General features: G+C 42.8%; 1 protein-coding gene across 5 annotated transcripts in view; it reads left to right on the top strand.

The window, feature by feature from the left end:
* fyco1a (FYVE and coiled-coil domain autophagy adaptor 1a) overlaps positions 1 to 13,846 on the top strand; it is a 159,202-nt gene that overhangs the window by 17,176 nt on the left and 128,180 nt on the right. For all 5 annotated transcript variants that reach the window (XM_078198816.1, XM_078198814.1, XM_078198813.1 and 2 more), the window contains 2 exons: positions 1,515 to 1,658; positions 12,328 to 12,421. In XM_078198816.1, the coding sequence (XP_078054942.1) occupies positions 1,515 to 1,658; positions 12,328 to 12,421 (238 nt within the window). The remainder of the gene's footprint in view (positions 1 to 1,514; positions 1,659 to 12,327; positions 12,422 to 13,846) is intronic.

Here is a 13,846-nt window from a genome sequence, read left to right on the forward strand (position 1 = left end):
ACTCCCCTCTGCTCATGACGCAAAGCACTTGGCCAGGAAGTCAGCATATTTAATATTACTAAAGCGCCCAGTTCAATTTCATTTACAAACATTGAAACTATTGAGACCGAAAGCAAAACCCTGTGGAACAGCTTGGGTTACTATTTTTCCAAATAGCATTTTACATTAACCTTCATCCTCAAAATTAATTTTAACCCATTTTGGCAACTTGTCAAATATCCAGTGGATATTAACATTTCCTCCTGGACTCAATTTATCAAAATGAAAATCCAAATAAAGAACATTAAGCATGAAATTGCATGGACAGATATGATTTTATGGTGGGCAGGGCAGGCCTTTGGGCGGGAAGCCCGCCCTTACCCCAATAAAGGTCCTTAAGTGACCACTTAATGGCCATTCAAGGGCCTTTTCCCACCCAGCCTTAATTTTAGGCTGGCAGGTGCTGGATAGCTCAGGGTGCGAAGTAGGAAAATGTAACACCCTCAATCTCGAGCAGGAAGATGTAGGGGTGGCACCTCCATCAGAAGCACTCTCTTGACTTGGGGTGTCATCCACTCAGGGATTGGATACCTCCAGAAATCCCTCTCTTCCTCCCTGCTCCCGGTCATATCCTTCGATAACCCAAGCACCCCCCCCCCCCTTGCAAAAACCCCCCGCCCCATCCCTGCAACCCCGACCACATAGCTCGTCTCCATGTCCTGACACCGTTTCAGACACACAACTACAATTTCTCTTCTGGTCACTGCAGTGCTGTGCCTTGCAGGGGTTGGAGAGCTGTCAGCCAATCTAATTGGAATCTTCCCTCCAGGTGAGCACTTGCTGCCAATCAAAGTTCATTTGAGTGTAAAATGGCAGCAGGCCTGTTGGAGTTGGCGGAGTGCATTCCCCATTCACTCTCTGGTTTGGAAAAACTCAGGCTTGTGTTTCTACTATCTCACTATTTCCAGGATACTTAATTTTCCAGTTTCTGCTTTCCATATTTATGACATTTATCTCTATTGTGGACTATATAGCCCCATTTAAGAGTGATAAGAATTTTTTTTACACTGCAAGCTAACCTGGAATGCACTCTGAAAGAGTGATTGAAGCAGATGCTTGAAGGTCTACGGGAAAAAGGCTGCTCCAAAGAGCTAGCACAGGCACAATGGATTGAATACCTTCCTGAGTGGCATCATTCTGTGATTTTATTTGATGGGAATTTGTGTGTACTTTCGCATTGTGGGAACAAATAAAGCGAGGTTTAGTTTAAATTAATCAACTTTGATAAAGCTATGGGAGTGATGTGGATGATTTGTCACTATGTGTTGGGATTTTGACAGTAGCTTCACTGCAGTGTTAATGTAAGCCTACTTGTGACACTAATAAATACACTTTGCTGATTTTCAGAAGAGTGATAATTATCTTCTTGGCAACCAAGGTTCCAAGAAGAGTTTATTGTTCGTCTCAGGAACAGTTTGTGATTTTTTTTTGTGATTTGTGATTTTAATGTTTTTTCTCATTCTCAATTTTTATAGTGACTGGTACTATGCACGAAGCCCATTGCTGAAATCTAACCTTGGCTCTGACATCGTCAATCACCTCTATGAACTGAATGAAGTGCAGTTTGACTTGGCTTCTAGAGGGCATGATTTGGATGCTTCTTGGCCAACATTTGCACGGTAATACACCTTTCAAAGCCTTGGGTTGGATAATTAATGGCTTGTCAACTGAAATTGATTGTAACGTAGCAACATGCCCTGTGTACAACAGACTTTATTAGTCCAGTAAGTGGCATTACCATTATTTAGAATGATTATTAGTTACTAACCCAATTACTCCAGCTACTATATGTAGAGACATTTTACATTGCAGTGACCATGCTGTTTCATGAGTCTCAACATGAAGTAAGGACTGATTTCTTGGGTCGGTAAAGTTGGGCGCGAGCTTCATTAAGTCAATTTAAATGCATGCAAATGCATTTAAATCGTAGCGCTGGCTGATTCAGGCACGCGCCAGACCCGCGCCCGGATCGGGGCTCGGTAAAGACGCGATCTGCCATGAGTCGGGTGCAGATCGCGTTTTAGGCCCGAAAACGGGCGCGAAATAGATTGATGGGCTCTAATCAAGGTGGTTAAAATTATAATAGAATTAGCGAAATGCATAACATGGGGAAGGAAATACTCCGCGCATTCGAGCCAAGCCTTGTAAAAAGCAGATGTAAACTTGGGAAGTCCCTTTTCATATGAAATGTAGTGGAAACCTGGAACAGATTTCCTAAATGGTAGTGAATGCTGAATGAAATGAAAATTTCAAGACATATTTGATAGATCTTTGTTCGGTGAGCGTATCAAAGGATGATTTGACACTTCTTTATTCTGCATCACCCACAAATAAAGAGTGGCTTCCAGGAGGCATGACAATGTTTATGGGACTCTACACCCTTTTGGTCGAGGAGGGGTATATATAGGGTGATTACCAAAAAAAAGTGTAATTTCCCATTCCAATCAATACAAGTAAAAGGGTGAACCAGAACTATTTGCATACCTGGTAACATAATTTGGAAATACCTACAGAATTAATTGGAAAAGTAAAATGAAATCAGATTCTATGGTTCCATAGGATATATAAGCTATTTTTAGTTGTAAGTATAACTGACATTTGTGTAGTGCCTTTAACATGGAAAGTGTCCTATTGGGGATAAAAGCCCTTTTAAAAGGCTTATGTCTAAGAGTCCGATCCTTCCACCAAAAGAAGCAGCTTCTTGTTTCTGCCCTTTTGATTTCTATAGGGGCAATGTCAGGGTTTGATCAGAGATATATTTTAAATAAATTCTTAAAGTTGGAGAGCTGGAGGCTCTTAAAATTAAAGTAAAGTTTATTTATCAGTCACAAGAAGGCTTACATTCACACTGCAATGAAGTTACTGTGAAAATCCCCTATGGCTCTTCTGCCATAGGTTGAAAGAAAGGGTATACAGTGAGATAAAGGTTTGGAAAGAGGCATGAAGGAGGTTGCAGCAACCAGATGTGTTAAACTATAGGGAGATTTAAAATTCAACATTTTGGAAAGTAGGGATAAAGTAGATGAACTGGGACGTGTAGTAATGGACAAGGAGCACACTTAGTGTGGGATACACTGGGCCAAATTTGCAAATGACCACCGAGATGGGGCCAGAAGTGGACAGGTAGACAGTTTTCCAGTGCCAGCCACATGCTGGCGTGCCAGTTTCCTGCCATAATCTCAACTCAGTCATTTACGTTCAGGCAGGGTTGGTGATTGATGGCTATCCATCTGCAAGCAGCTGATAGCTCATTAAACCTATTAAAGGGTCTATGTTGGGCACTCTCCCCATGCTGGCTGCAATCTTCCAGTCAGCCTGCAGGACCACCACCCCTCCCCCACAACCAATGGATGGAGGTGACCTCCTGGTGGGTGACTCAGGAGGGTGCAGCAGGGTGGGAGGGAGAAAGAAGGGGGAGAGCAGCATTCCATCCAGCAAGGGAAACCTTGCCAATGGGCTCTAGGAGCTGGATATCCTGTGGAGGGGTTGCTCCTCCACAATGACAGCCTGGCAACAGTGATAAAATTTCTTAAATCTCTTCAGGGGGTGCCTTCACCTTGAGAACCCTCTCTCTCTCGCTTGCTCTTTCTTACCTATCAGCGGCTCCCATCTCTGGCAGGGTGAGGCCGTCGATGTTTCAAAGCTGGAGTCCTCCTATTGCCCCTAGAGCCTGGGGAACACGTCCACCATCCTTAATTGGACGGTGAGTAGAAGCCGAGCCACCAATTAGCCTGCATGTTAAGGATTCATGTTGGATGTCAGGCACTGATGTAACATGGAGTCAGGATCTGGAAATGCACTCAACATCAGGATCCCAGCATCAGAACAAATATGCTGCCCAATGTGTCAAAGAGTTTCAGGTGAGTTATGGAGGGTAGAGTCTGGGAAGATACAAGAGGCGTGTTGAAGATGAGGAAAGCATGAATAAAGCTAGGATATTTTATGCTGGCCTTGAGACGATCCCTGGATAGCCTGTGAAGTCCAGAACATGGGATGCAACTTTACAATGTTTTGGGGCTTTTTAAAAAATGTTTGTTTTCTGCTGTTTGATGATTCCGATCCAATACAGTATGGAAGTGATGTTCTGGCTTTGTTATATAGAATTGGGAATTTACTCAAAATGAGGAAACGTTCTGCGTAATTATGAAAGAGGAATGCCAAATTGGGAAGTGCTTCACATAAGTTGCATCCTAGCATTACGTATTGTTCTGTGGTTTTTTTCACTTTTACACAAATGTATTTAATTGTAAATATGCAGTAAATTCTGTAGGAAGTGCTACAATTGTACAGGCACAATAGGCTGAATGGCCTCTTTTTGTGTCCTAATTTTTCTCTTGTTCTAGCACATATATTGTATGTGTACACATGGACTGTCTGCATATAGTACAATTGTACATGTCTATAAAATTAGAAGAGGGGTAGATAGGGTTGACAGTCAGAATATTTTTCCCAGAGTTGAAATGTCTAATACTAGGGGGCATGCACTTAAGGTGAGAGGGGGAAAGTTAAAAGGCAACGTGAAGGGCAAGTTTTTTACACAGAGAGTGGTAGGTGTCTGGAACGCACTTCCAGGAGTGGTGGTGGAGGCAGATATGATAGGGGCATTTAAGGGGCTTTTAGATAAGCATGTGAATATGCAAGGAATCGAGGGATATGGACCAAGGGTAGGCAGAAGGGATTAGTTTAATTTGGCGTCATGTTCGGCACAACATCGTAGGCTGGAGGGCCCTTTCCTGTGCTATACTGTTCTATGTTCTCTGTTTGTGTGTATATATTTTATAAATATGTATTACATATATGTTTGTGTTTGTGTGTCTGCATCTTTCTTTTCAAAGTCTTCAAATTTGAAAAGTTGTTCTTCCTCAAATATGCAATTGACTAAAAATGAACGGATGAGAAACAGCTTGGTTCATTGAATATATAACAATAAGGAACAAGTAAGCCAACGGATAGCTTGAGTGAACAAATTGCTGAAGTATTTTTCGAAAACCTATCATTTCCAAACTGGCAAGTCAAAGAAACATTTTGTGAAATTGGTTTAAGTTGCTATGTTTCACTTGCCAAAATGTACTCTTGTCCAAATTGCTCATCTGATTTTAGTGGGTGAGATCGTGAACTAAGGGGTTTGCACATGGTGAAATACCAGTGAGCAGTGGCCTGTACTGATAGCAGGGCAGCCCAAGAAAGAGCTTGCCAAAGGGAGCGGTCCACTGCTCAGCTGGACTGAGGTGAAGACTTAAGGGGCTTGACTATAAGGCAAAAACTGCTGGCTGACATCACGCAAGCTGCTGTATTACGCACTGGAAGGCCTGCCAAGGGATTTCACCACTATGGCTGAAAATGTACAGAAATCTACTTCCAGCTTATGTAGTCTCACCTCACAACACCAGAACACTGCAGTCTACCCTGGAGATTATGGTCACTTCCAAGGACAGTGCAGCAGGGCCTTCACAACAGGTGAACACTTCACAGCTTTGGTGGAAGCTCAAACAGCCATCTGACAGAGTTTGGACTGAAACCTCTTATCCATCTTGGAGAGGCAAATATTCAGCATGGACGAAATGGTTGCCGGGGGCGGTCTTCAAAGAGTCAGTCATCTTCTACTGCCTGCTCTGCTGCAGAATAGTCTAAGTGCTGAGTCCCAGCCCCAGGATAGTGATGTTGGCCCAATGGGAGCAGTACTTATTGAGTTCTCTCTTTACCAGCATCAGCTGGGCCAAATGGCCCTAGCAGCAGCCATTTTGGAACATTGTGCATCGGGTCCTCACAGGCTCGAGTACCCAGAAATCACAAACCACCATCACCCTCAGGATCCCAGCATGAGGCACAGCACCCTTCTTGCAGTGCTGCTGAAGATACGAGCTGAGCACCTTGTTGGAACAGCCAAGTGAATCATCATTCTTTCAAGAAAAACAGCATAGGATAATCACTTGGACGGAAATGACAGGAAGACAGTCTTTTTGTGCGTGTAACGATGCACATTGGGCAGGGGGGGGTGGGGTTCTGACAGGATGGGTTCTTCTGTATTTTCAATCTGGTTTCAGATTGAGTACAGATTAACGTCATTAAATGCGATGCTGGTTAACAAGGTCATAAAAGGTGTGAACAAAACATTTGGTTCATTTGTAAAGGGACAGAATTGAAAGCAGAGAAATTGTGCCAAATGTAGATTCTTGGTTAGGTCACACTTATAAAACTGCACAATTCTGGTCTCCATATAAAAAAAACTGGAGAAGATGGAAAAAATACAAGACTGTTACCAAAACTGAGAGGATATAAGTCAGAAACTCTTTTTTTCTAGAAAAGGGAACACTGACAGGTTGACTCAATAGATGTCTTTAAAAGTACAAAGTGGTTTGATAAGATTGATGTGATGAAGCCTCCCCCCCCCCCTTTACAGGGAGATGGGGTGATGGAGTGGGTGTGAACAAAATCATGGATCACGAGGAATAGGAGCATTTGGAGGCCAGTTAGCCCTTCAAGCCTGCTCTGCCATTTGTTGAGATTATGGCCGACCTGATTATGGCTTTAATTCCACTTTCCTGTCTGCCCACCCCCGCCAATAACCTTTTGACTGCCATGTCAATCAATAATCTGTCCAAATCAGCTTTGAATATGTTCGATGACCCAGACTCCACTGCTTTCTGAAAAGGAGGAAGAGAGACCTGGGAAGGCCAGGAATGTCGAGACCCTGTCGAATTTTAAAGGGAGGGGCCTCATGAGCATCATGTGGGGCTGTCTCCCACCCAGCAGCCAGCCAACTTGGCAACCTGACTGGCAGACAAGAGACCACAGCAGTGACTCGTGATGATGGCCCTCAGCAGGGGCAAGGGAGCAGCAGATCTGGTTTGCAATCAGGGCTGTGGGAAGATTTGCAATTGGAATAGTTGAGAATGCTGGCAATTTGAAGGAGCGGAAAGCATCTTTGAGGCGCTTGATGGGAGCATGTGCATGGAGCAGCACCAGGCTTACCTAGAAATGAGGTGTCAACTTGGTGAAGCTACATCCCAGGACAACTTGCATGCCAAACAGCGGAAGCAGCATATGATAGAGCTCGGTTATCTCACCACCAATGGATCTAAGCTCTGCACTCCTGTCGCATCTAGTTCTGAATGGTGATGGACAAACAAACAACTATATGGAGGAGGAGGCTCCATAAATATCCCCATTCTCAATTTGGGGACATCAGTGTAGAAGACAAGGCTGAAGCATTTGCAACAATCTTCAGCCAGAAGTGCCGAATGGATGACCCATCTTGGGCTCCTCCTAAGACCCCATAGGTGCCAGTCTTTAGCCTTCAAATAACTCCACATGATATCAAGAGAAGCTGAAGGCAGTGGATACTACAAAGTCTATGGGTCCTGCCAACATTTTAGCAATAGTACTGAAGACATTTGTGCTCCAGTACTAACCACATCCATAGCCAGTTGATGGAAGCAGCTGAAGGAAAGCATTGTGGAAAAGAAGATTGGAAAGTGTTGTATTTTTGAAGGTGGAATTTGAAATCACTTGTGTGGATGCTGGACTTCAATGAGACTAGGTGGCTCAGAGTATAAAAATCATCTGGGTGGAATTTTGAGGAGAAATCCAGAGAAATTTGCTCGGGTTCAGAGTGGAGTGTCTGACCAAAGTCAGCCTGGGTGTTTAAAGGGACTGTGTGATACTGAGACCATTCATTATAGCCTAATGTGTACTTTGCAACTCATGTTAACTTTAAAATCTGTGTATATTTATGAAGCTAAGGAGGGCAGTAAAGGAGTATTGTATCATAATCAAACTGCTCATGTTTAATAATTTTTTTCCTGTTGTTAAAAACTAATTGGCAGTCTTGTGACTCTGTCCCTCCACATTTTATTTAAAAAATTAAAGGTTACAATCTTTTGAGCCAGGGTTCCATTCTGGAATCTTCCTGTCCAGTAGTAACATCAATTGGGATTGTACCAAAAGTGGGGGGATCTTGCAGAGTTTCAAACCGTGGAGGAAGGGTTATTGGATGCTGATTAGGAATAATTTGTTGGGGTATTTTGGAATGTGTAAAGCAAGTTGCTGGATGCTGAATGAAGTAAAATATGGTCTGGGATTTATTGTTAAATGTTGAGATATGTGAATCCTTAAAATAAAAAAAAGTAAGTAGGGTATCACACAGTACTGGACAAAAGAATTGGAGTTACTGTGAAGTATGTTGTAGAGTTTAGAATTCAGAATGGCATTGGAAATTGCTGAGACTTTCTTAAAGATGTCATTCTAACTGGTTTACCAAATGAGTCTTAAAATGCAGGAAAAAAGAGGGGGATTTTCAAAGAGGAATGGAGATGAGAAAACTTGGATTGGAAAGGGAGAAGTTAGAAAAGGAAGAAGGAGAAAAGGAGAGAGAATTGCAGCTTAAAAGACGTGACAGTTGAAGCAAAGACACTGGAACAGGTTGAGGAAGGACGCAGTTCTGGACAAGAACCCATAGGGAAATGTTTAACTTCACACAAGGTCTGTCAATTTATTTAAAATTTATTTGTTTGTGTCACAAGCAGGCTTACATTAACACTGCCATGAAGTTACTGTGAAAATCCCTTAGTCGCCACACTCCGGCGCCTGTTCGGGTACACTGAGGGAGAATTTAGCACGGCCAATGCACCTATCCAGCACGTCTTTCAGACTGTGGGAGGAAACCGGAGCACCCAGGGAAAACCCACACAGACACGGGGAGAATGTGCAAACATTGTCTGTGCAATGACCCAAACTGGGAATCAAATCCGGGTCCAAAAGGATGTGGAAGCATTCTCTATTCCTTTTGCAAAGGTAGCTAAATAGATGAAATGGCCAAAATAAATTATAAAGTTGACAGGTAGGTAGAGCTAGTGAGGAATATGTGTCTTTGTTGGAACAGGTATCTATAGATTATGATGTAGTAAAGAAAGCTATCCTTAATGCATATTAGTTGGTTCCTGAGGCACACAGGCAATTTTGAAACATAAGAAAACAGGCTGGACAAACTTGTATTGAATTTGAGACGATGAAGCAAAATAATTTGGACAATTGGATACGCATGTTAAAGATAGAGAGAACATGTGAAGCCCTTAGAGAGGTGATTCGTTTAGAAGAATTTAAAGATTCACTTCCTTTGAATATTAGAACTCCTGTTGAGGAACAAAAAGTTAAAACTGCTGGACAGGCCGCAGAGCCGGCAGATGATTCTGAACTGGTCCAGAGAACCAAACCTTTTTCCCCATCATCCTATTAACCGGCTCTTAGTCAGAAACAACCTGCTGAATGATTCTCGGCTTGGGTTCTGCCTGGGCCACTCAGCTCCTGACCCCACTGCAGCCTTAGTTCAAACATGGACAATAGAGTTGAACTCGAGGTGAAGTGAGATCAACTGCCCATGATATCAAGGCTGAATTTGATCTAATAGGGCATCAAGGAGCCCTTCCTTGGAAAACTGGAGTCGTTGGGAAAAACTATCCATTGGTTGGAACCATGCCTAACACAAAGGAAGATGGTTGTGGTTGTCGGAGGTCAATCATCTCAGTCCCAGGACATCATTGCAGGAGTTGATCTCGATAGTGTCCTATGCCCAACCATCATCAGCTGCTTCAGCAATGACTTTCCCTCCATCATTAAATATGGGAATATTTGCTGATGATGTTCAGTACCATCCACAACTCCTCAGATACTTAAGCAGCCCATATACAACAAGACCTGGACAACATTCAGGCTTGGGCTGATAAGTGACAAGTAATTTCCATGCCACAAAAGTGCCAGGTCAGAGTGACTGCCCTTGACATCAAGGCATATTTGGCCAAGAATGGCATCAAATAGCCCTAGCAAAACTGGGATCAATGGGAATCAAGGGAAAAACCTTCTGTTGGCTGGAGTTATACGTGGCACAAAGGAAGATAGTCTGATGGTTGGAGATCAATCATCTCCGCTCTAGGACATCACCGCAGGAGTTCCTCAGGTCCTAGGCACAACCATCTTCTGCTGCTTCATCAAGAACCTTCCTTCTCTCATAAGTGGGGATGTTTGCTGATGTCTGCATAATTTTCAGGATCATTCATGATCCTGAAGCAGTCCATGTCCAAATGCAGCAAGACCTGGACAACATCCAGGCTTGGGCTGACACATGGCAAGTAACATTCACACCGCACAAATGCTAGACAATGATCATCTTCAACAAGAGAGGACTTAACCATCGCCCCTTGGCATTGCCATCACTATCCTTCACTATCAGCATCCTGGGGTTACCATTGACCAAAAACTGAACTGGACTAGCGATAAAAATGCCATGGCTACCAGGGTAAGTCAAAGGCTAGAAATCCTGTGACGAGTAACTCACCTCCTGACTCCCCAAAGCCTGCCTATTATCTACAAGGCACAAGTCAGGGGTATAATGGAATACTCTCCACTTGCCTGAATGAGTGCAGCCCCTACAACACTCCAGAAGCTTGACCCATCCAGTACAAAGCAACCCTCTTGATTGCAAGCTGTTCCACAAACATTGAATCTTTGCACCATCAACAAAAAGTGGCGGCCACATGTACCACCTACAAGATTCACTGTCGGAACTAAGGTTCCTTAGGCAGCACCTTCCAAACCCGGACCACTACCAACTAGAAGGACAAGAGCAGCTGAGACGTGGGAACACCACTCCCCTCTAAGTCACCGACCATACTGACTTGGAAATATATCGCCGTTTCTTCAGTATCACTGAATCAAAATCCTGGAACTCCCACCCTAACAGCACAGTGGGCAGTTCAAGAAGGTCTTCTCAGTGGCAATTAGAGATGCGTGACAAACATGGTGGCCTAGCTCGTGACATACACGCCCCATTAAATATTTTTTAAAATGCTTACAGATTGACACAGATGCCGGTGTGCTTTTGAGCAACAACTTTCAGTCGTGTTTTCCACAGCATGGTGCCCTCTACAGGATAACTGAACTGCAAACAGTGTGGCTCTTCAGACAGAATCAGGTTGTAAAATTCTCATCCAGGCACGCAGCGTTTAAAAATAAAGTTTATTGATTAGTGTTACAAGTAGGCTTACTGGATGAATCACAAGGTTGAGAATATTAACATTGAGGTGTTTATGGAAGACGGGGCCAAAGCGCTTGGTGAGTAGGTGAACGCGACTCGGTATGAGTTAGAATACTAGCAGTGGTGCTTATGAAGATGGGAAGAATTAGAATAGTCTAATCTGGAGTTAACAAAAGCACAGCCAAGGGTTTTAACAGCAGTTGAGCTGAGGCAGAGTACAGATAGGCAATCAAACATGACAATGTATAAAACCTCTTTATTTACTGATCTGACTTATTTTTGTTTGTCAAAATATTTAGACATGCACCTCAAATCTATGAAATATTACACTTTTTAATAAAAAATCCCAATTGAAATGCGTTCTCATTTACCACCATTTTTACCTGTTTAATTTTAAACTTCTGCTTAATGGCTTTCTAAGGTTTAATTCTGGAATGAGTATACATTCACTCACCAACTATGCAAATGATGTGAGAAATGATTCAATCTATCCTATTGTAAAACAATTATGCATTTTTTTCACATGTTGCCAGGTAATTACTTACATATGAATTAAATATATTAGGGCTGACCCTCTTAATGCACCCTAGCGGTAACTTTAATGGGATCACACTGGAAATTGGGACCTGGATTTATCAGAATTATCACTGGCTTTGTAAGGGATGGAGTTTGTACCTGAACCTTACAATGCCAACTGGGTAAGAGGCTTGCCTCATGGTGCTGGATGTTCCCACATCCTGGCTATCAGAGGGAGCCAATCTAAGTTTGGTGACAGGACCTCAGACCAGATGTGCTGGACCCTGAATGGTGGAAGTGTGTCTCGAGGAGTGGGGGGGAAGAGTTCAAGTCTGGATTGGGATCTGGAACTTCAAAGAAAAGCAGATTAGCTTTTAAAAAAGAATTGATGCAAAGAAATAACTGGTGGCAGCTAACTGATCTTGCCCAGGTGGAGTGTGACTACACCACTTCACCTTCACCAAGACCAACAAGCTGCACTGCAAAATATAATCTAGATGTATCCCAATGGCTCAGGTATTCACCATTCACATGTGATGCGTAAGAGGGCTTGCTCTTGGTCCTGTGAACTTTGATGGAGGAAGCAGCAGGAACGCTGGGAAAACACATGCTGACATTGTGTTGGGATGCACCTCATTGTCAGATGCCTCTGCTGCATTAAGCACAATAAATTGTGAAAATAATTACTTAAGCTAAGAGTCCAGTAGTAAGTATAAAACAGCTGCATGTATTTTTTTTTTAAGGAGATCTTTCAGTCTGTCTCATTCTCCATCACATCTTTGGAAGCCACCAAGTAGATGTTCCAGTGTAAGCAGTTTGGTCAGCAACTATTCACAAGTGAGTGCCAAAATCATAAGCTGCTATGTGCACTTTGCAGAGATAATTAATTAATCATTAGGTGGTGTGTGCACTTTATATCTTGTATAATGTGATTACTGACCTTATCTTTCTCTGGTAATCTTCAGTTTTCGCCTATCATCATGATCTTGCATTTGTTTATCAATTTAAGTGACGCACTTTGTCTCTCCCTTTTAACATTTCTCTGCACATGTAGAGTGTGGGTGTTATTGGTAAGGCTGGCATTTGTGTCCACGTAAGTAGACCGCATGTAGATGTGGGATTTAAGTTAAACATAGACAAGGAAAGGCAACAATGGCAAGTTTCCTTCACTAAAGAACATTTTTATGACGATCAGATAACTTAGGGTATTTTTTAAATTGGTGGCAGCTTTTTATTTCCAGATTTCATTTGTTGAAACTGAATTTAAATTCTCAAACTGCCATGATGGGATGTGAACCAGTGTTCTCTGGACCTGTATTGGAGCCAGCCAAGTCAAGAGTGAGGGTACAAACTTTTGACCTGAACTACCCCACATCCTTAAAGAGCACACCTGAAAGTCAAAATTCCTGGACTGTGGTTGGGGATCTTGGAATCAGATCCTGGTTGCCATTTTTAAAGAGCTCCCAAATCATCTGGACTCTGAAAATACAGTCCACTATCTCCCATTGTAATCGTTTCCTACAGTACAGCCCATAGCTTTGCTCCTTCAAGTCCAAAGGGTGCAGATTTGCGTGTATCTGGTTCACAACTAGTTTGGTCATCCATCACCAGATCTGCTGAACTGCAAGAAGTGCTCTAGGGCCCCATTGTTCGGTGTTAAAAAACACCCATTAGAGAATCATGGTGGAGAGTAAATATAGCTTATGGTTGCTTTTCTCCACTAACCACGGTCTCCTTATATTCCTCACAACTGCATTCTTCACCCTCACGTTGAAGTGCAAGTGATAGGAGCTCTTTGACTACTTTGTCACTAAGTTTGAGCCCATCTTTTCCACTTCCTCTTCTGGCCCCCTCCTTCCACCCCTCACCATCCTTTCCATTTGTCAAAATGTCAGATTCTCCAATGTCCAGTAATTTTCTCCCTTAACCATCCTGCCTCTCTGCCTGTCCAACTCCCATTCAAACATTAACATCCATCTTTTTGGCATGATTTCCATTTATCAGTATAGCAAATGTAAAGCAGCTTGAGGCATTTTCTATGTTAAAGGTTTTGTATAAATGCAAATTGTTGTATTAATTCTAGTCTCTCTGATGCATCCCTTTTCTGTGATCCATCTTTTCTATGTTTCCTGGATTGCACAGAAACACTTTGATCCATGAAGTCAGCAAAATTTGCTCTGCATTAGATCGCCAACCATTCATTGACCCCCCCCAGAGTTTCTTTCTTCCCAATCTCACAAACCCCCAACTGTTGCTGGCATC

Source organism: Mustelus asterias, chromosome 2 (assembly GCF_964213995.1).
Source record: "Mustelus asterias chromosome 2, sMusAst1.hap1.1, whole genome shotgun sequence".
NCBI classification, from domain to species: domain Eukaryota; kingdom Metazoa; phylum Chordata; class Chondrichthyes; order Carcharhiniformes; family Triakidae; genus Mustelus; species Mustelus asterias.